This window comes from Lolium rigidum, chromosome 1, assembly GCF_022539505.1.
Source record: "Lolium rigidum isolate FL_2022 chromosome 1, APGP_CSIRO_Lrig_0.1, whole genome shotgun sequence".
In the NCBI taxonomy this organism is placed as follows: domain Eukaryota; kingdom Viridiplantae; phylum Streptophyta; class Magnoliopsida; order Poales; family Poaceae; genus Lolium; species Lolium rigidum.
In genome coordinates, this window is record NC_061508.1 from 232,810,724 (window position 1) to 232,833,934 (window position 23,211).

Below are 23,211 nucleotides of genomic sequence, written 5' to 3' on the forward strand. Positions count from 1 at the left end.
TATTTGTGATCTTGCATGCTCTCCGTTGCTAGTAGATACTCTGGCCAAGTAGATGCTTGTGACTCCAAGAGGGGGTATTTATGCTCGATAGTAGGTCCATGCCTCTAGTTTTCTGGAGGTGTGACAATAACTCTAAGATTGTAGATGTGATTGCTACTAGGGAGAAAACAACAATGTTTTATCCAAGAGTAATTCTATTATTTACTTTACACACATTGCTTAATGCGATAATCGGTTGCTTGCAACTTAATACTGAAAGGGATTCGGACGATAACCGGAAGGTGGATTATTAATCATAGACGCAGTTGGATTACGGTCTATGTATTATGTTGTAATGCCCAATCAAAGCTCATAGTATTCATCTTATCATGTATGGTCGATATTCCGTCAATTGCCCAGCTGCAATTTGTTCACCCAACATGCTATTTATCTTTATGGAGAGACACCTCTAGTGAAATCTGGACCCCGGTCAGTTTCTTTTACACTGATACAACAATCCTTTTCTGTTTACTTACCGCAATTCATGTTCTCTTTAATTACTGCAAATATCTCTTTCCACATGATACGTCTAATCCTTTGTGTTCAGCAAACCTATGAGATTGACAACCTCACTGTAAGTTGGGGCAAAGTACTTTGGTTGTGTTTTGTGCAGGTTCCACGTTGTTGCTGACGCCGGTAGTGCGCCCGCCACTAGTCAGCTAGCAACACCTTCAGAAGTCACGTCTTTCTCCTACTGGTCGATTAAACCTTGGGTTCGTACTGAGGGAAAACTTGTTGCTATGCTCGTCACACCTTCCTCTTGCGGTTTTCCAACCGCTTCCACAACAACGCTCAACAAGATTGTCTGGCGCCATCACCGGAGCACCATCAGGCTCTCCATCCTTGGAGCGCCGTTGTGGATGCCGTCGATGACATTCTCTAGGGTGCGCCCCGGAGCGCCCCAGAAGAGGATGCGTCCATCCTTGTTCCAACTATTCCGCTGGCCGATGGGGCCGGTGGTGCTGTTCATCTCCATGCCGTACTACGCCTGGAAGTAGGCGACCAACCAGGCATCGTTGCCAGTGGACGCCCAGGTCGGATCGGCCCGCTCGTCGGTGGTGAGTGAAGACCGCCGGGCCCTGATGGAGTCCATCCAGCGCTCCATGCCTGGCGACGGTTGGACTCCTATGCCGTTGATGGTTGGCCTCCACCCGCCGCAGGTTGGCAGGCGCTTGTCCGGCTGGACGAGATATCCCGCGCGGTACAACGCCCACGCCTCCGCCACGGTGAGGCTGCCACGGCCGTTCGCCGCGGCGATCTTGCGGGAGGACGATGACATTGGGTAGATGTTGGAGCGACGAGGAGAAGATTTGGGAGCGGGATGAACAAGAACCGCATGGGCGCTCTTAATGTACAGCGGCGACAGGCGAAGCGACAGCGGGTCATTGGACGCAATAAACGCCGGCGCGAACGGCCACGCGGCTATGCACGACGAGACGCATCCCTGCGTCGCTTGGGAATTCCTGGACGCCATTAATGTCGCTTGACCAAAGGTAGGCGACGACGTTTTAAGCTTCCGAGCCGCTGACGAGTCAGACCCGCGTCTATTCGCCTCGCTTTTCGTTGTGTCCAGTGTGCCCGGAGCGTCCCATGTGTAGCGGGTACGGGCTCGGGGCGCCGGACACCGTATCGACCGCGTCGGACAGAAAGAGGTTTTGAGGCGCGCGGCCGGGAAGTTTTTTTTGTCGGCGCGGCCCAAATCCCTTTGGAGGACGCTTTGGCGGACGCGGCTGGAGATGCTCTTATTATTTTCTAGAAATTTTTAGAAATGATTTAAAATAATTAAACTTTGGAAATTCATAACTAATTCATTTATTTAAAAATAATTAGAACTTTGGAAATTCATAACTAATTCAGTTTAAACCAGAAAAATGTATAATATATCAAAATCTTCAGAAAATGAGATCTATATTTTTGTGTAATTAACATTGGACCCTACTTGTAATAGAAGAACAAAATAACGATTTCTTTAATATATGGAGATTTTGGAAATGCTAACCCTAGCGCATTCCAACTCATGGAGAGAATGAAAGAGTGTGGCTGGTTGAACAGTCATAGAAATGGGATATGTTGGGCCGAGGGAAAGCCTCGTAGTGCTTTCCGCTGGTCTAGTTGTAGTAAACCTCGACGCGTGATGAGTGGCCCATGCCCTTATGTAACGTAGCTAGGCCGAGCCCAGGGTTGTTGGGGGGAGCTGCACTGAGTTGAGTCCATCAACGATGCCATTTTTGCACGTCATTTCGCGGAAGCCTGCACAGAGCACGCGTCGCCCCGCTTCCGCTTCATTCGTCGGTCTGTCGGTCGGATTCTGCAACCGTGACCGACGACCGGTCGCTTGCTTATCCGCCAGGCAAACACCCAATTTATTTCGTCAACCATCCCCAATTCCCACCCAAGCTCTTGCTTCTTCTTCTCCCACGCGTGCGATTTCCCCAAATCCCAGCCCCCTCCCCCCAAATCCCACCCTCAATCTCCAAATTCCCCGCCACACCAACCTCCAGATCCTCCCCGCAAGCTCAATTAGCTCGGATCTCCACCCTCCACCACCACCACCACCACCACCAGCTTAGGCCGTCCAGCCATGGAGTGCGAGCCGGAGGAGCTGCAGTTCCTGGGCCCGCTGGGCATCTACCGGGAGTCGGTGGCCATCCTGCGCGCGCACCGCCCGCTCTACGCCCGCATCGCCGCCGCCTTCGTGCTCCCGCTCTCCGCCCTCTTCCTCGCGCACATCGCCATCTCCCACGCCCTCTTCCGCACCATCGACTCCGACGACACCGCCCTCGAGTCCTCCTCCCCGGGCACCGCCTCGCAGCAGCGGATCCTGCAGCGGCTCGGCGCCGACTGGGCCGCGCTGGTCCTCTTCAAGGCCGCCTACCTCCTCGCCCTGCTCCTCCTCTCGCTCCTCTCCACCGCCGCCGCCGTCTTCTCCGTCGCGTCCGTCTACTCCGCCAAGCGCGACGCGCTCACCTTCCCGCGCGTGCTCTCCGTGGTGCCGCGCGTCTGGCGCCGCCTCGCCGCCACCTTCGTCGCCGCCTTCGGCCTGCTCTTCGCCTACCACCTCGTCTTCGTCGCCGTCTTCGTCGGCCTCCTCGTCGCCACCGACAACGGGTCGGGCCTCGCGGGCCTGCTCGCCGTCCTCGTCGTCGTCGCCTACCTCGCGGGCCTCGTCTACCTCAGCGTCGTCTGGCACCTCGCCAGCGTCGTCTCCGTGCTCGAGGACCTCAAGGGCTTCCAGGCCATGCGCAAGAGCAAGGCGCTCATCCGGGGCAACCTGCGCACCGCCGCAGCCATCTTCGCCACGCTCAACCTCGTATTCGTCGTCGTCGAGCTGCTCTTCCGCTCATGGGTCGTGCAGGGCGGCCGACACGGCCTCGGCGCCGGGGCCAGGCTCCTGCTCGGCCTCGCCATGCTCGCCGCGCTCTGCGCCGTCGTCATGGTCGCGCTCGTCGTGCAGACCATGGTCTACCTCGTATGCAAGAGCTACCACCACGAGAGCATCGACAAGAGCAACATCTCCGACCACCTCGAGGTATACCTCGGCGACTACGTGCCGCTCAAGGCCAGCGACGTGCAGATGGAGCACTTCGAGGTCTGACCACACTCGCTTCCATTCACTCCCTTCCTTCATTCCTTCCTTGGATATCTATCGTCTTTGTAATACTCTACTACCACGCTACGACACGCTAGTCTAGTCCCACACAATTTGCAATTCCCTTGCTTGATGGAAACATTGGAATGAAACTAAAGGGAGGTGGTATCATTTGATCACCTGTTTCTCGGTGATCATTTCACCTGCCTGCTGTAACACGAGGATCAACTGGATGTTGCATTTGTGTAGTACCAATCTGTAATCAGGGGATGGGAATGATACAACACTAGATACTACCATCAGCTTGATTGCTTCTTCTATACTGGATGACTTGCATGTTATATTTAATCTACTTATCAGGGTTTGAAGATTCTGCAATTAATGTACACTTGCTGCGATTAGGAGTAACTAAAGTGCTGGTAACATTAATTATAACTAGATCAGCAAGTGATGCTAATAACTGTGTAGGGATTCTAGTATCCGGAGAATTTGCTGGGTTTTGGTTTTTCTGGACTTGTCTAACCAATCATCGTCGTTTCTTCTGAATAAACTTTGTGTGAGATGGGCACTAATTGTGTATGGATTCTACTCTACTAGCTAATCATCCTTGTTTCTTCTGAATGACCAAGATGTGAAGTGAGCACTAATTGTGTATGGGTTCAGTATGAGGAGAATTTACTAGGTTTTGGATTTCTTAATTATTTCTTCTGAATGAACAAGATGTCGAGTAGTGTTCTGTTTGCCATCCAAAGTAACCGGATTGCCTAGCAGCTTCATCGTTTCAAGCTGATCATAGCTGTAGCTCCGTATGACTACGTGAGCACCAGAGCTTGCAAAGATACAAGGAAAATGGCCCTCAGAACCACATATGCCCTGCCGATAGCCATGATAGAGAATCAATAGCTTGATCTAGCAAAACAGTGTGCATTGCATCCAACCACCAAATTATGCTACTAAAGGTCGCATGTTGCAAATATGGGTGTGACACTACACACACTATTTTTTTTTTGGCAAATTATAAGAAGCGAGGAATGTAGGAGACGATTTTGCAAAAGTGAAACCATGAATTGAGGAGGAAGAGAGTGAGACGGAAGTTTATTGCTTTGTTAGCAAAGTTAGGCTAATGAGACTTTGGATGAGATTCCTGAAATGTTACGTAGCAAAGTTAGGGGAATGAGACTTCAGGAACTCACAAATCAAGTGCACCTGCCTGATTGTAAGCCATACAAAGCTGGGGTGTATGAGCATACGTTCGGATGATGCATCAACCCTGTGTTCTGTTGTGGCCATAGTATTCTTCTCGACTTACAAAGAATAGTCAGACGAGTATCTACTATAGCTTTTTAAAGCTTCTATGTGACCATTTTGATGGTAACTGTTCTTTTTTCCACTACCATAGTAAATACGACTACGCGAGCCTGAGAACTTGACAAGAAGTGAGAACCACATGTTCCTTGCTGATGGCGAATTCGCGATGATAGAGAATCAATAGCTTCTATCATGATAGAGAATAACTTCTATCTAGCAAAACAGTGTATATCTGAATCCAACCACCAAATTTATGCTAGTAAATGAGGTATTGGGCAAATGTGGCCGTTGCACTACCCATAATAGAAGTTTATTGCAAAGTATAAGGATAGAGGAATGGAGAGGGGATGTGTAGAGGAAAGAACGAGTAGTAGAGTTTATTTCTATGTGTTAGACCTTTTGATAGGAATCTTGAAATTTTATTAAACTTTGATCATCTCTAACGGATACCGCATAACGTGGAATATCAAAACAAATCACGAAGCAGTTTTACAGGGTAAAAAGTGTCGGTGGAATAACAGATCGTGCATACCTAAACTGTGTAGACAAATATCTAGGTTTACGGGTTCCACTCTGGCGTATTTGTTTCATATATATGTGCTGCAAATGGGTTAAGTAAATATTTAACTGAACCTAAAAGTTGCGCGTACATGGCTCCATCACAATCCAAACTGATAATAATAAACTAGAAAGTAGTAGGTTTGGAAACAAGCGGGATTCTTGAAAATTCAATTTGCCTCCTGGATGCATATTCTTTCTCTACCAAAACAATCATATTTTGAAGTGTTAAATTTTTTGAACAAAAAATTGTACATGTACATCTCCACTATATATGTGCATTGGTTAGGGAAAAAGTGATGATTTTTATGGTCTATGTAAAAGGGGAAAAATTATCATGTGAAAAGCATTATTTTTAGGACCCCAGCGACGACGGTGTGCTCGAGAAGTTGCTGAGGCCGCCGCCCTGCCTTGAGAGCGGCGACGCGCCGCCTTTTGCGGTCGGTTGTCACAAAGGAGCAGCGGCGTTTCTCCTCCTCCCACTCCTCCTGCGACATGGTCGCTGGCTTCTCCTTCGGCGTCACGGTGCGTGGCTTGGGGGCGCCTTCATCGGCAGTTTCGCTGCCTTCGCCGGAGCCTTTCACTTCGGTGGCATGGCGGCGGCGAGAGTTTTTCGGGTTGGAGGCTGGATGGGAGATGGAGCGGCGGGTGGGAGAAATGAGCGGCGGAGGGGATGGGGTTTTGGTGGAGAAGATGTATAATTTTGGGATGTGTGGCTGACAGGCGGCTCCGACACCCAAAATTTTCCGTCTCGCGAGGCACCGGCGTGCCCTTCGCCAAGGGGATGACACGGGATTGCCAACGCTTCTATTGGACTCGGAAAAGCGCCGGCGCTATTTGGGGCGTGCCGGTGTGAGCCCATTTTGGCTCGGCCCCCAAAATCGCTATCGGAACCGCTATGGAGAGCCGCAGTGATGATGCTCTAAGTTCGAACTTTTGGTATAAATAGCTAGTGCTTCAATCTTATACATGATGGTCTACTTGGTGTGCAAGAGCTACCACCATGAGAGCATCCATAAGAGCAACATCTCCGACCATCTCGAGGTCTACCTCGGCAACTACGTCCCGCTCAAGGCCATTGACGTGCAGATGGAGCAGTTTGAGGTGTGACCCCAAGAATCGCTTCTCTTTCATTGCTTTGTAAGAGTATCTTCAGCAGAGCCTATAAAAACGCGAACTGAAAACGTGAAGTTCAGTTCACTGAACTCGTGTTTATGGGTCGAAAAATTGGTGGCGCAGAATAGTCCTCGTAAACAAAAACCGTAAATCAGCATATTCCTTAAATATTCCATATTCCTCTTTTTTTTTCTATCTCCTTCTTCTTCCTCCCGTGCACTCCACAGCCAGCAGCATGTCCGGCCCGGCCGCCGCGCGCCGCCGCGCCCTGCCTGCCCCACCCGGCCGTCGTCGCGCCCGGCCCCGCCCGCGCCTGCACGGCCTCGCCCCGCTCCGCCCCGTGCCTGCACGGCCGCGCCCCTACTCAGCCCGGTGCCTGCCGCGCCCTGCCCCGGCCGTCGCGCGCTGCGGCCGCCGCCGCCCGGCCCCGCCCCGCGCCTGCACGGCCGCGCCCCGGCCTGCCCCTGCTCCGCCCAGCTTGGCTCCGCCTCGGCCGCGCCCCGGCCTGCCCTCGCCCAGCCCCGGCCAGCCCTGCCTCGGCCTGCCCCGGCCTTGCTTCGCCCCGCCCGTGCCGTTCCACACCGGCGTGAGCTCGCCGGAATTTGGTCGGATTCCGGTGAATTTGGTTGGATTCTGGCAACTGTACCGGCGGAAGTAGTTATCTCGAGCTGAAATTTCAGCGTGCCACGAGTTGGGTTCGTGTTCAGTTCGCAGTTTCAGCCCCTACAAATACAGGCCGAGTTGGGTTTTCGGTCTCGGCCTGAAAACTTTTTTCGGTTTTAGCTCGTTTACAGTGACTGATCTGCACCATTTTCTGAACCGAACGCGTAAATTGGCAGTTAGTTTTCGGTTTTGCCCAGTTTACGGGCTCTGTTAGAGATGCTCTAAGACTATCACACTAGTCTAGTCGCACCGAATTTGCGATTCCCTTGCTGGTCTTGGATATTGATTCGCCCACAACAAACTGGACATGGAAGGAGAGGTGTGATCATTTGATCAGCTGTTTCTTGCTGATCATTTGAGCAGCCTGCTGTAAGTATAATTCATTTTTCCATACAAATTTGAATTAGGGTAAATAATATGAAGATTCTACATTCAGTGTATTCTTCCCTTTGATAACGATCACCATTTTAATTTTGTACGCGAATGAGCACACCATGGAAAATTCGTTTTACCGTACAAATTCAGTTTTCCACGCAAATAAGACTCACATTGATTAGCAGATTAAGGTTTATAAGCTGGTGTATGTATTTGTTTTTTTTTTTTGAAACGTGGAGTGCCCTGGCTTTTGCATCAATTGATGCACATAGCCTAACTGCTATATGTATGACAGACCCATTTGGTTTGGTGATAAATGTGGTTATTGGTCAGCCCTGAAGCTTCATCCATGAGAGCATCCGAAATTTACAAGCCAAAGCCAAACAGTGTACTCTTTAATACAAACCACATGCTTCCTGATCCATGGCAAGGTACACTGTTGGAAATCTATAGCATTTATACAGTGAAACATCGTGCGTCTACATTCAATGGAACTTTGTTATATAAGAGGTGGTATGGTTCGAACATGATAACACAAGAGTACCACCTAGTATATTTTCTGTGAATGAAGTAGAAGAGAGAAATGGAGTGGAGAAAGGAAGGGCGAGGGACTTACGTTTTGGAAATGTTAGAAGCTCCTAAGCTTGAGAGACGTCAGGAAATCAGGACTTGCTTCGCCCTTCTGCGAGCCCATGCATTGTAAATCATTGCAGCATTGGAGTTGTGCACCTTCTGTGGCCAGCGCGAGGGAGCATGCGCTCCTATTATGTCATTTTGCAAATGAGGTGTGGCGGGAAATCAGGCAACAGTACATGATTCGATTGGGACGGAGCCACTTCACATCTCCTCAAGTCTAGGGCTCTAGGCTGTGGATTTCTTGGAGAGAGGATCTGATCTCGAACTCACTACGGCCATGACTGCCATGTGGCATATCTGGGATGCGCGTAACAAGGTCCGTGAGGGAGAAAACTTGATGCATCCTCGGACCATTGTAACAAAGGTAAAGGCTTATATTGAGATGATTACTCAACATCCATACAAACCTGCTACCACCCATAGGCGTGAGACTACTTCGTCGAGCTTTAAATGCTCTTTGCCGCTGGAAGGTACAGTTCTCATCAACGTGGATGCGGCGATCTTCTCCTCTTCCAGGCATATGGGCATCGGCATCATTATCAGGGTCCACACTAGATCGTGCTTAGCGACTTGTGGCGAGCACCTACAGGAGGTAACATTGCTGGAACTTGCTGAAGCATTGGCGCTACGTCGGGATGTCCATTTTGCCAAAGACGAAGGCTTTGATCGATTGTTCGTTGCTTGAGACTGCCTATCTGTAGTCCACCGAGTGACAACCTTGGTGACTGACCGATCTTTTCTATGATCGGTGATTGAAGATATCAAGTTTTTAGCTATTACTTTTTCTTCTTGTAGTTTCCAACATGTTTTGAGAGGTGCAAATGTTGTGGCACACTCTCTAGCTAGGCTTTGCGAGAACTCTAGTTTGGTCGCGTGGTGTTGCTCCGAATTGTATCCGAGTAAAGACACTATGGTTATGTGATCAATAAAATTCACGTGTTCTCTGAAAAAAAAAACATTTGTAGTCACCAAACTTACAAGCAACTTAGGATAAATGCTGGGAAATTCTGAATGCACACCGACGACGAGATGTCTTGCGTTCATAGCGATAGCAAACTATTCTGTAGCCTAAGTTCAGCTTCTGCCAGCGGCATAGATCACACGAAAGCAGAAGATGACTTGTTACTGTATAGTGTGTACTCTGCTTTGAAATCTTAAGTGAAATTTGATGCCATACCATAATGATTAAGATGAATCCTTGCCGGGAGCATTCGATGCTTCCCAGCAACAATCAGTTGCACCAACCGCGGCCATGAACTCGTCGTCGGCGACGAGCCTGGCGAGCGCCTCCGGGGCGAGGCAGACCTCCAGCGCCATGCTTCCCGCGCCGTCTCCGCTCTCGTACACGGTCACCTTTCCATCCAGCTTGTTCCCCGCGCCGCTCCACACGGTCACCGGCCGGCCCCACCCGAAGTCGTTCCCGTAAACGTCGAACCGCGGCGAGCTCCCCGTCAGCAAGCTCGTGTGAGCGGTAGCCGATAAAGCCGCCATGTTTGGGAAGCTGGGCTCTCCGGGCCAGGACGCGAGCTTCTCCCTCGCGCTCCTCTCGTCGAACGATGCGACTGCTCTGTTCAGGAGCCAAGCCGCCCTGCCCAGCCCTCCGTCAAGGATCTCGTCGGCGGGGTAAATCGGGCTTTTCTCTTCCCTCTCGTAAACTCAACTTCCTTGCCACGACTTCCTCTATCTCTCCTTTGCCTCGCACCTACCGCGTCACTCTTGCCGACCCAAACTGGTCGAGCGCCATGGGTGAGGAGTACCAGGTGCTCATTCAAAACGAGACCTGGTCCCTCGTCCCTCGTCCCTCCCAGCACAACATCGTCAGTGGCAAGTGGGTTTTCAGGCACAAACACCACTCCGATGGCTCCCTCGCCCGATACAAAGCCCGCTGGGTTGTCCGCGGATTCTCCCAGGCAGAAGGGATCGACTACGAAAAAACCTTCTCCCATGTGGTTAAACCCAGCACGATCCGCGTTGTCCTCTCTCTCGCTGTTTCTTCTCAATGGCCGGTCCACCAATTGGATGTTAAAAATGCCTTTCTGAACGGATCTGCAACCACCGCCGCCCGCTCCACCGTCGTGCGCTCCACCAACTATAGCGTCGCTGAAGACATTCTCTTGGTTCGTGCTTGGGCTGCTATGGGGATGGATGCAAGCACCGGTACCGATCAAACCGGTAAACGATATTGGCAACGCATAGAGGACACCTATTGCAAGATGAAGTCGAAGACCGGTGGGTACATCTCTCGTTCATACCGGTCGCTTTAAGGCCGGCGGGAGTTGATGAAGCCCCAGTGTGCTCGTTGGAGTGCGGCAATGGCACAAGTGATTCATGCACCGCCTAGTGGAAGCGTCGAGAGTGACTATGTAAGTGCATATGTGTGTTATTTTGATGGTCTATGCATATGTGTGTTATTTTGATGTTCTATGCATATGTGTGTTCTTGTAGGAGGGCATTGTACATGGAGATGCCCGCTTTCAAGGGAAAACCATTCGCATTTAAGCATGCTTGGGAACATCTCAAAGATTTTGACAAGTGGAAGTTGAGGGATCAAGAGACCGCACCCAAGAAGTCGGCAATGCTTAGGATGGATGATAGTGATGAGGAGGAAATGAACGCGGGAAAGCCCGAGGGAACCAAGAAGGCAAAGTTAAGGATGAAAATGGAAGGAGAGGTGTCAAGCATGAGGGAGAAGATGTAGCACATGATGAAGTCAAGGGAGACATTGACAATGAAGACATTGGAGAAAAAGCTTCTTATCACCGAGAAGAAGAAAGAGGTGAAACTTGCACAAGTTGAAGCAAGGCGTGAAGAAGCGAAGCGCAAGGCTGAAAAAAGAGCGCGCAAGGCCGACTTGGAGGAGAGGATAATCAAGGTCAAAGAAGCAAAGGCATGGAAAGAACTCATGGTGGAAGAGAAGGAGCACATGATGATGTCGAAGAAGGACATGGATGAAGAGCAATTAGCATGGTGGAAGGAGTACAAGGAAGACATCGCGGAGAGGAAGAGGATATTCCGTGCTGCGCCCTCTACTCTTCGGGGTGACACTCCGATGAGTGGTGGTGGCGATGGCGGTGTGGAGGACTCCACCACCGACACCTATATATGGAGGTGCTTGATGGCGGTGGGGCGGTCTAGGAGATGGCACCAAGGTGCAACTTTTTAGTGACGGTGCCGACGAGAGGGGGAAGATGACGATTTTGTGATGTAAACTATTAAACTATGCATAAATGATCTTTCATGTCCTAGTTTGTTTCATGGTTGAATGTGTTTTTCTAGTGATAATTGTGATATATGTCAAATAATAGTTTGAGGGTTTGAGGGTTGCAACAAAGACTAGAACCCTCGAATCCTTAAAAATTTGAGGGTTCTAGTCTTTGCCTCTGTTTTTCACCCCTCAAAAGTGACAAAAACTGCCAATTCTCAATCCTTAAAATGCTTTGAAGGTTTGAGGGTTTAGGGGTACTACTAGTGATGCTCTAAGCCGAGGAACCGAGGACCAGTATTCTCTGGCTCACAGAACGAGAGACAAACCCTAAGAAGAGGTGTATAATAGCGAATCGAAGGGGAACCCAAAGGAAAGCCAAGAAAAGTGCGGCCTGGCATGCATGTGTACCTATGCTGATGGTCGATGGACGACGCCGCTGCAGGTTTCTTGACCGCATCGGCGCTGAGCCGCGTGGTCCTCCGCTCCCTCCTCCTGCTCCTCCCCGCGCTCTCACCCGACGGCCGCACCAGCTCCTCAACCTCCCCACAGCGGCCGTCCCCGTCCGACTCCATCCCGAGAAGAGGCGACGCGCCACCGTTGGGAGGAGGAGAGAGTTCGTCGGGGATTGGGCAAGGACATGTCCAATCGTCGCCTCCGCTCGGCCGCGCGCTCCGTGCCGCAGCTGCTGCCGTCTCCAGCCGCCCCCATCAACCTCCTTTCCTAGAGCTGCACGATCTGCGGCTGCTCCTGCCGCTGGCCACATTCGCTGTTGTGATTAGGGGAGGAGGAGAGCTGGGGATTGGGGAAGAGAGAGCTCGTGCGGGGATTGGGGAGGAGAGGGAGGCGACGGATTGGAGGGTGCCCCGTGCGATCTAGGTTTTCACTTCTTCCCTGTAGGTACGGGAAGGAAGGCGACGTACAACGAGTAGCGTGGCTGCCTCTGTCTGCCGGTCCCGCAAGAGGCTGGTCCCAGCCATCATTGACCCATCTAGACGAGCCAGAGGTGCAAAAAGAAATCACTGCATCCAACGGTTGCTATGAAAAAAGGGGATATTTTATAATATACCACACTTTTCTTTGATTCTCTATTATTTGCCATGTGACCACCACCTGTCAGTGACAATGATAGGTGGTGGTCATGTGGTAAATAATAGAAAATCAAAGAAAAGTATGGTATGTTATAAAATACCCCTGAAAAGTGGGGCTGAAAAAATTACTGTCGCACATGATTGGACGAGCAGGATTGGTTTTCCCCTTTCAGAACCCTGGATGGCCTGGTAGCATAGCATCATTTATAGGAAGAAATGACACGCTAGTCTAGTCGCACGGAATGTGCGACTCCCTTGCTGGTCTTGATATTGATTCGCCCAAAACAAACTGGACATGGAAGGAGAGGTGTGATCATTTGATCAGCTGTTTCTTGCTGATCATTTGAGCAGCCTGCTGTAAGTATAATTCATTTTTCCATACAAATTTGAATTAGGGTAAATAATATGAAGATTCTACATTCAGTGTATTCTTCCCTTTGATAACGATCACCATTTTAATTTTGTACGCGAATGAGCACACCATGGAGAATTCGTTTTACCGTACAAATTCAGTTTTCCACGCAAATAAGACTCACATTGATTAGCAGATTAAGGTTTATAAGCTGGTGTATGTATTTTTTTTTTTTGAAACGTGGAGTGCCCTGGCTTTTGCATCAATTGATGCACATAGCCTAACTGCTATATGTATGACAGACCCATTTGGTTTGGTGATAAATGTGGTTATTGGTCAGCCCAGAAGCTTCATCCATGAGAGCATCCGAAATTTACAAGCCAAAGCCAAACAGTGTACTCTTTAATACAAACCACATGCTTCCTGATCCATGGCAAGGTACACTGTTGGAAATCTATAGCATTTATACAGTGAAACATCGTGCGTCTACATTCAATGGAACTTTGTTATATAAGAGGTGGTATGGTTCGAACATGATAACACAAGAGTACCACCTAGTATATTTTCTGTGAATGAAGTAGAAGAGAGAAATGGAGTGGAGAAAGGAAGGGCGAGGGACTTACATTTTGAACATATGGACAGGGCCTACGTAAAATGTTAGAAGCTCCTAAGCTTGAGAGACGTCAGGAAATCAGGAGTTGCTTCGCTCTTCTGCCAGCCCATGCATTGTAAATCGTTTCAGCGATGGAGCAACTTAACGTTTGGAGTCACCAAACTTACAAGCAACTTAGGATAAATGCTAGGAAATTCTGAATGCACACCGATGACGAGATGTCTTGGGTTCCCAGCGATAGCAAAAGTATTCTGTAGCGTAAGTGCAGCTTCTGCCTACGGCATAGATCACACGAAAGCAGAAGATGACTTGTAACTGTATAGTGTATACTCTGCGGACAGGGTGTTTCTGCACCCGGGTGCATATGTACCCTTTATTTGAAATGCATATTAAACATATTTATAAATGTTAAAAAATATAAATAAAAATGTCTCGTGTATACCTTGACATGTTACATGCTCAAAAAGTTGTTTCAGCAAAAACCGATATGTTTTGTGCTCTGTGTAAAAATGACAAATTTTTATGCAAAAATAGTCTATTTCTCTAGGCATTATTTGTCTTTTTATACAGGATACAAAAATTGTCGGTTTTATGTGAAACTATACGTGCACATATAGAACATGTCCCTCTACATGCTAAATTTTTTTCCTTATTTTTTTATGTTTTTAAAATATATTTTATACATACCGGGTGCATATGAACTTAAGATTTCAAAGCAGAGTATCGGAAGTACTTCCGATACTCTGCTTTGAAATCTTAAGTGAAAAGTACTTACTATTAATAGTTTGATTGCTTCTACACCTGAAAGTCAGTTTTGCTCCCAAGCACTTGTGCTCTCGGCATTTTAGAAAATTCAAAAATTTATATTTATAGGTTTCGAAAAATTATGAAATAAAGTTCTAAAAGTAGCTAATGATATATTCCACCAACGTGTAAAATCTCAATTTCAAATGTTTTATGTTTTAACCTATATTTTCATCATTTTTATTTAGACTAAAATACATATTATTTCCAATTGAAAATTAGCACGTTTGCAAGATACATTATTGGCTACATCATGCTTCCTTTCAAAATATTTTAAAACTTAGAAATATGACTTTCATTTTCTGGATAAAGAAATCAGTGGTGCCCATGTACACAAAAATGATTAAGATGAATCAGGGGACATCCATGCTTCCCAGTAATTTATTCAGAGAGTGACCGAATAAACAATGAGTCGCGCCAACCGCGGCCATGAATTCGTCGTCGGCGACGAGGAAGGCGAGCGCCTCCGGGGCGAGGCACACCTCCAGCGCCATGCTTCCCGCGCTGTCTCCGCCCTCGTACACGGTCACCTTTCCATCCAGCTTGTTCCCGGCGCCGCTCCGCACGGTCACCGGCCGGCCCCACCCGAAGTCGTTCTCGTAAACGTCGAACCGCGGCGAGCTCCCCGTCAGCAAGCTCGTATGAGCGGTAGCCGATAAAGCCGCCATGCTTGGGAAGTTGGGCTCTCCTGGCCAGGACGCGAGCTTCTCCCTCGCGCTCCTCTTGTCGAACGATGAGACTGCTCTGTTGAGGAGCCAAGCCGCCCTGCCCTGCCCTCCGTCGAGGATCTCGCCGGCGGGGGACTGCGCAGCGGCATGCGCCACCGCGTTGCCCAAGTAATCTGTTGGAACGCCATCCACTCGGCCCCGGCATCCGACGAGGAGAGTGTACAGCGTCTCCTGATCCGGTGCAAGCCTCCGAGCCCGGCACACCGCGAGCCACAGGTGCGCCAGCAGGGCCTGCATCGAGGAAATTATGGTGGTGGTGTCGGACATCTCGGTGCTTGCCTTCGCCTTGAGCTTCTTCACGCTCTCCGCCGAGAAATGGAGGAAGCATTCTTGCTGATCATTTGAGCAGCCTGCTATAAGTATGATTCATTTTTCCATACAAATTTGAATGAGGGCAAATAATATGAAGATTCTACATTAAGTGTATTCTTCCCTTTGATACGCGAATAAGCACGCCATGGAGAATTCGATTTACCGTACAAATTCAGGTTCCCACGCAAATAAGACTCACATTGATTAGCAGATTAATGTTTATAAGCTGGTGTATGTATGTATTTGTTTTTTTTTTCAAACGTGGAGTGCCCCGACTTCTGCATCAATTGATGCACATAGCCTAGCCGGTATATGTATGACAGACCCATTTGGTTTGGTGATAAATGTGGTTATTGGTCAGCCCTGAAGCTTCATCAGTGAGAGCATCCGAAATTTACAAGCCAAACAGTGTACTCTTGAATACAAACCACATGCTCCCTGATCCATGGCAAGGTACACTGTTGGAAATCTATAGCATTTATACAGTGAAACATCGTGCCTCTACATCCAATGAAACTATGTATATAAGAGGTGGTATGGTTTGAACATGATAACACAAGGGTACCACCTAGTATATTTTCTGTGAATGAAGTAGAAGAGAGAAATGGAGTGGAGAAAGGAAGGGCGAGGGACTTACGTTTTGAACATATGGACATGGCCTACGTGAAATGTTAGAAGCTCCTAAGCTTGAGAGATGTCAGGAAATCAGGAGTTGCTTCGCCCTTCTGCCAGCTCATGCATTGTATTGCAGCGTGGGAGTTGTGCATCTTCTGTGGCCAGCGCGAGACTGTGGAGCATGCGCTTCAAATGAGGTGTGGCGGGAAATCAGGCAACAGTACATGACCTGATTGGGACGGAGCCACTTCATATCTCCTCGAGTCTGGGCTATGGATTTCTTGGAGAGACGATCTGATCTCGAACTCACTACGGCCATGACTGCCATGTGGCACATATGGGATGGACGCAACAAGGTCCACGAGGGAGAAAACTTCATGCATCCTTGTAACATCCCAATTTCCAAAAACAATGAAGAAGACAAATTCCTTTTTCCAAAAATTGGAACCAACAAAAACTTTATTTGAGTTCTATAATGTGCATAGTGCTCATGCCTAAATATTGTGAGTTTTGCCATGATGCTTGTGTGAAGTATTTTGAAATGTTCCTAAACCCTGAAACCTTGCTCTTTTTCACAATCAAAGATAAAACCAAAGAAGCATATGTGAGCTTATAGCCAATTTTGCAAATCTTGGTCTATGCCATTTTTACTTTAGCTAAATGATTTGAAACCATTACTAAACCCAATCTAACACTAAATGAACCCTAAACCATGCCTAAGTGCATCAAAGAGAAACAAATGAAAAGAAAAGAAAATAAGAATAACACCACATATGAGCCAATGGCTATTTTTGCAAAACTCTAACCTAGGCCATTATGCTTTGTGCCAATGGTTTGGAAACATAACTAAACACTTAATAACACCTTTTGAATCAAGGAAATGCAAAGCAAATCAAAGGAAATAACAAAACACACTCACATAAGATAATGGTCAAAATTGACATTTATATCAGGGTACCCACTTTGAGCCCTCGTATTAAGAAATTTGTAAACTAAACTCTCCCAACTCTTTGCACCTCATCCAAGACCTCATCAAGATGAAAACTTTTGGTGTTGACCATTTTGAATGGTTCCTTTTCAATTGCTTAATATAAGGATGCCAAGTGGCAACATTGAAATAGAAACAAGATCACATCAAATTTGATGCTCACCAAATCAGCTCCATTTTACAAACCAACACAATCAATAGGTTCCAAACATTAATTGAATAACACCCATACAGTATTTTGGCAAAATTTGAATTCAAAGTTCTTTCGGCCATTTCATCGAACATTTGGCATGCACTAATCTGCCAACCCCATACATCCTTATATCCCACATGTTTTGGACTAAACCATCGAGCCTTAGGTCATCATCAGTCTCCTCTTGCACCCAGTGAACATTACCAAGCATCAGAGACCAGTGATCATGCATAAAAACATCAAGGACACCACCATGCCGTGGCATCATGGCACTCATCATGCCATTTCCCCCTCCCATCCACTCCAGCCCACCTCACGATGTCCTGGACGCTCACCTCACCCTCCTGAGCACGCTCGTGCACGCCATCGACCGAGGAGACGCGTGCACTGATCTAGCCTGCCCGCGCCCATGCCGCCCAGAACGCGCCAGAGCGCGCCAGAACACGTCTCTGGACGCGACGGTGCACGGCTTCGCCCGGACGCAGTTGACCTCCCCTCGCCCTCTCTTTTCTCCCGCACACTCAGCACGTCACCAGCAACCTCCTAGACAACCTCACCTGCCCGCGCGTGCAATGTCGCCGACGCCATCGTCGACGTCCGCCGCCACGGTGCCGCAAGGACACTGACGTCGCCCGAGCCACTCCGTCCACCATTTTCCATGCCATCACGCCCGTCGTGCTCACAATGACGCCAGGAACAGCTCCGTGTCCTCTCCCACTCCTCTCCGACGCTGTAGCTCCGTCGCCACCATCGCCATGCCCGCGCATCTCGGACTCGCTCGCCCGCTATAAAAGGAGCCCCTCCCCAAGCCTTCTGAGCACACCACCTCACTCCCCTCCTTCCTCTCGCTCTCCTCGACCCTCTCCCCCTCCACATTGTCACCGGAGCCGCCCCAATTTCCCCTGAGACTGCCGCGGCAGTAGCCAGACGGAGGAGAAGCTTCCGACCACCTCCGCCGCTCCCTCGACCCTCCTTCGACTCGCCGTCGACTCCTCGATCGTTTGCCCGCGTCGCCAACCCTCGCCGAGCCTCCGGTAAGCCGCCGTCGACCCCCTCTGCCGCGTCCAGGGTTTGCTCGCCGTCGCAGAAGGTGACGAACGTGAGCCATCGATCTTGCATCTAATCCTGCGGCCCACCTTGAAACTTACCGCTTCGGGTTTTAAAAGCCGCAGACATGCGGGACCCATTGTCAGGCGGCCTGTGTGTGCGAGACACGCAGTGGGCCGGCCCTTTTCTTATTTTTCTCTCTGGCCCGTTAACTTCTGCCGCGCAAGCGCACCAATTCAAATATGAATTAATTCATTTAGCTGAATTCAAATACTGATGCCATGCTCAAAATTAAATAGAACAAAATCTACTGAGCCAAATTTCATGAATTAAATATTGTTGGAAAGCTTATGAAAATCTCTAACCAACTACACTGGTCTCAACCCTAGATTTTTTGTAGAAAACATAGTAAAAAAGAACAAGTCAGCACCTTTTTAAAATTCAAACAATTATTGAAAATCAACCATAACTTCTTTTGAGTTGATTCCAACTCTCATAATTCACATTTCACATACTCTACATGAATATGTAAAAATATGACATGGTTGTTTACCATGATCATGGGCTAGAGCAAAATAATGGCTATGTCAATTTTAGAGTACCCCACAATACCTGATTATAGGTAAGACTTTAGCTGTAAATTTATGTGTCTTAGTATGGGTTCCCTCTGAACAAGCTTCATAGAGGCTATGCTGAGGCTACCTCTGTTGAAAGTGAAATGACGTGAAAAGAGTTGAATGTCCTACCCAAGCCCTGTGCAGTTCCTTGGATGGCAGTTTGCTATCACTAGGAGGCCAAGCTCATGGGGGAGGTGCCTATACTAGGGTATGTAAGTGAAAGGTTAATGGTTGATGATCCGCATACTGAGTATGATGATTCAGGGCTATCCCTGACGGATGTAATCAAATATTGTGGCACAAGTGTGCAACCTCTACAGAGTGTAAAAACCTATTCGAATAGCCGTGTCCGCGGTTATGGACAGTTGGATGGCCATACTATTCCGTTGTCAGATGTTTTCTAATAAGGAATGGTGAATTGAAAGGTGAATTTGACTTGATTACAACAGAGGTTGTGGGAATGACACTAATGTTCCCACTTGAGTTAAGTTAGGCAAATGAAGAGTCTTTGTTTCTAAATGCTTATGAAATAAAACTGGCTTTATACAAATAAACCTAGAGCTTAGAACTCTCTTACTAAAATTATTAGTACTTACACTAGTATTAGTTTGCGAGTACTTTAAAGTACTCATGGCTGTGCTCCTGGCTATTCAAATGGCCAGACTATGAAGAGGAGAACCAGTACCAGGAGGATGGACAACAGGACGTCTATGATAACTAGGACTACTCCTGACGTGAAGCGTTGCCTGTGGAACAGATGGACCGCTACTACGTTTCCTCCGCTGTGTGTTTTGTAATTGATCACAGCGATAGCAAAACTATTCTGTAGAGTAAGTTCAGCTTCTGCCAGCGGCATAGATCACACAAAAGCAGAAGATGACTTGTAACTGTATAGTGTATACTCTGCGGATATGGTGTTTCTGCACCGGGTGCATATGCACCCTTTATTTGAAATGAATATTAAACATATTTATAAATGTTAAAAGATATAAATAAAAATATCTCGTGTATATCTTGACATGTTACAAGCTCACAAAGTTGTTTCAGTAAAAACCAATATGTTTTGTGCTCTGTGTAAAAATGACAAAAATTTTGTGCTAAAATAGTCTATTTCTCGAAGCATTATTTGTCTTTTTACACAGGATACAAAAATTGTCGGTTTTATGTGAAACTATACCTGCATACATAGAATATGTCCCTCTACATGCTAAATTTTTTTCCTTAATTTTTTACCTTTTTAAAATATGTTTTATACGTACCAGGTGCATCGATGCTTCCCAGTAATTTATTCATTCAGAGAGCGGCCGAATCAACAATCAGTCGCACCAACCGCGGTCATGAACTCGTCGTCGGCGACGAGCCTGGCGAGCGCCTCCGGGGCGAGGCACACCTCCATTGCCATGCTTCCCGCGCCGTCTCCGCCCTCGTACACGGTCACCTTTCCATCCAGCTTGTTCCCGGCGCCGCTCCGCACGGTCACCGGCCGGCCCCACCCGAAATCGTTCCCGTACACGTCGAACCGCGGCGAGCTCCCCGTCAGCAAGCTCGTATGAGCGGTAGCCGATAAATCCGCCATGCTTGGGAAGTTGGGCTCTCCGGGCCAGGACGCGAGCTTCTCCCTCGCGCTCCTCTCATCGAACGAACGACGCGAGCTTTTCAGGAGCCAAGCCGCCCAGCCCAGCCCTCTGTCGAGGATCTCGCCGGCGGGGGACCGTGCAGCGGCATGCGTCACCGCGTTGCCCGCGTAAGCCGTTGGCACGCCGTCCACGCGGCCCCGGCATCCGACGAGGAGGCCGTACAGCGTCTCCTGGCCCGGCGCAAGCCTCCGAGCCCGGCACGCCGCGCGCCACGAGTGCGCCGGCGAGGCTCGCAGCGAGGAAATTGTGGCGGTGGCGGTGCCGGACATCTCGGCGTTCGCCTTCGCCTTGAGCTTCTTCACGCTCTCCGCCGAGAAACGGAGGAAGCACTCCTGCACTGGCGGGTACGAACCTACGCGCTGGCCGTCGATTTCCTCCACGCTGCCGAAGGGCAGGGGGATTGGAACGGGGCAGCCGTCGAGGAACCACCTCCGGTGCATGCGGTCCAGGGCGGAGTGGTCGACTAGTCATGGCCTCATGGCTCATGGGGTCACGGTCGGTTTGATGGCTGCGTGCGAGCTGCCTATGCTGCGTCCTGATTTTCTGTGACCCCTTCTTTATGTCTTTTTTTGTTGCTTAAACCTCTTAAAACCTCCTAGCATTTTAGATCTCAGGCCCACCCAATAATTTTCGGGTAACGCTGGGCGTCGGTCGACGGATGTAGAGCAAAAATTCAGTTGTCCTCCGCGCCATCCGATCGCAATCCGACGTACAGAATCAACCGTGTACGAATTTTGTGTTTTGCCCCCTAGGTTTTGTAAACTGAACCCGCAGTCCTTACATCCCCCAAGTAAACCGAAAGGGTATGTTCTTTGGGTCTGACCTTCACAATTTTTACGACAAAAATGCCATTCTACGACTGATCCGAGTCATACATAGTATTGCAACAAAATCTCTCACTCCGCTTAGAAAATATATGTACTATTACAACAAAATATTTACAAAAAAGTAAACAAAATAGTGTTATAAAAAGTGGTTAAACAACAATTGTTTTGCTATAGTTTGTTTACAACAAAAATTGACAACAATTACAATAACAAATCAAAAGCTATAACAACAAAAAACATGTGCTCGTGACTATGAAAAATTGGTTAAACAATAACACATTTTCTATATATTTAATTACAATAAAAATCACCAACTATTTTACCAAAAATTATAGGCGATTACTGATGGGTTCGTTGCATGGAAAATAAAAAATTTCCTACCGCAAAGACGAATAAATCCAAGATCTAATCTATAGAAAAGCCAAGATCTAATCTACAAGATCGGAGCAACGAGATGGAGATGAGACTAACCCTCGAAGATTTTAAAGCCTACGAGATTAATCTCGTTGTTGGTGTAGACGATCATCCCGGTGCTGCAATCCGGCAGCACTTCTGTACCTCCGTCAGCAATTTTTATCCATATGCAAGTTAATTGGACCACAATGTAAGTGACATATTCATGCCATCTCACACATTGCCATCAGTTAGCCACGGCATACATAATCTAGACTCCATGACATGAGCAATACTGCTGCATCATCTGAGCTTTTGTTTACCAGTTGGTCCTACATCATAGTGTCTTCAGTATCTTCTATTCTCTGCCTTATACCGTTTTGTACAGTTCTAAATGATGTACTAAAGGCAATTTATATCGCTCCATTATATGAACTTTTGTGTTACTCGTTGGTCTTGCGTTATGGTACCTTCAGTTGTTTCTATCATGTGTCATATGTTGCTATCTAGAGTTGGAATCATTGTACTGCAAGTTTCCTTGGTCTTATGAGTTTGAGTGCCATTAGTCGCGGTGGCGCAACCGCGTCAAAGTAGCGCGACTAAAGGCCCTCAGTCGCGGCTCCTTACGAACCGCGACCAAAAGGCCCGTCCACGTGGGCCGCCGCAAGAAGAAGGACCTTAGTCGCGGTTCTTCTGGCCAACCGCGACTTCAAAGGCCTCCGCAGGGTTTAGGGTTTAGCCCCCTCCCCTAAATCTGGCTTTTTAATTTGCATTATTTTATTTCTTTGGCTTTAATTTCGAAGGAGTTTCACCTATTCTACTAAGAGATCGTATACATACATGCATATGGAATGTACAATTTCAAACAAATTTGAAATTAGAACCAAAAGAATTCAAGAGGAATATACAATATATATTCAATATCGGATGACCACATACAATATATATTCAATATCGGATGGATTCATATACAATTTGATAATGTTAGTTGCGCAACTCCGGTAACATAAAGATCTCACGTCACCGTGAAGAGTGCCTCTCCTCAGGATCGATGACTTCCTCGCCAACCATCCGCCTAGTTCCTCCTTGAAGCGGCCTAGGCGAAGCCTGACCAAGCGTTCTCCGTGAGGCTATTCCTCAGATGTTGGTTCCCTACACTGCCGGTCCCGCTCATTGGCGCATCTCCTGTGACCTTCACAAACATAGTATCCACATAGATTAGTCTCGTGGCTGAGTATCCCCTGGCCGTCCGCACCGCCATTTTAAAATTTAGCTCTTTTTGAATTCACCGACCCTTGGGTATCTACGAACCGTCTCCAAAACCCCTACGAGGCAAAGAAAATTAAATAAACAAGAGAGAGTTATTAATTAGTTACTTGATATTAGGAAATGATGAACGAAATAGGGCCGCATCGATATAGAGCGCAAATGAATGAAAATAATTACTTTTTGCATCATTTTTCTCATGTCGCCCAAAGCGCCGGATCCATATTCGAGAGTCGTGGACG

At 48.1% G+C, this 23,211-nt stretch overlaps 2 protein-coding genes and 1 pseudogene across 2 annotated transcripts; 1 reads left to right on the plus strand and 2 right to left on the minus strand.

The window, feature by feature from the left end:
• The first annotated feature begins 2,325 nt into the window (after positions 1-2,325).
• On the plus strand, positions 2,326-4,010 carry LOC124683313. The gene has a single exon (XM_047217858.1). The coding sequence runs from the start codon at positions 2,621-2,623 to the stop codon at positions 3,632-3,634; it is 1,014 nt and encodes a 337-aa protein (XP_047073814.1). The 5' UTR covers positions 2,326-2,620; the 3' UTR covers positions 3,635-4,010.
• Positions 4,011-14,699: 10,689 nt separating this feature from the next.
• LOC124655952 lies at positions 14,700-15,402 on the minus strand (annotated as a pseudogene).
• A 4,753-nt stretch (positions 15,403-20,155) lies between these two features.
• On the minus strand, positions 20,156-20,923 carry LOC124655962 (uncharacterized acetyltransferase At3g50280-like). Its single transcript, XM_047194787.1, has one exon. It carries the CDS (start codon positions 20,921-20,923, stop codon positions 20,156-20,158), a length of 768 nt encoding a protein of 255 aa, XP_047050743.1.
• Positions 20,924-23,211: the final 2,288 nt, after the last annotated feature.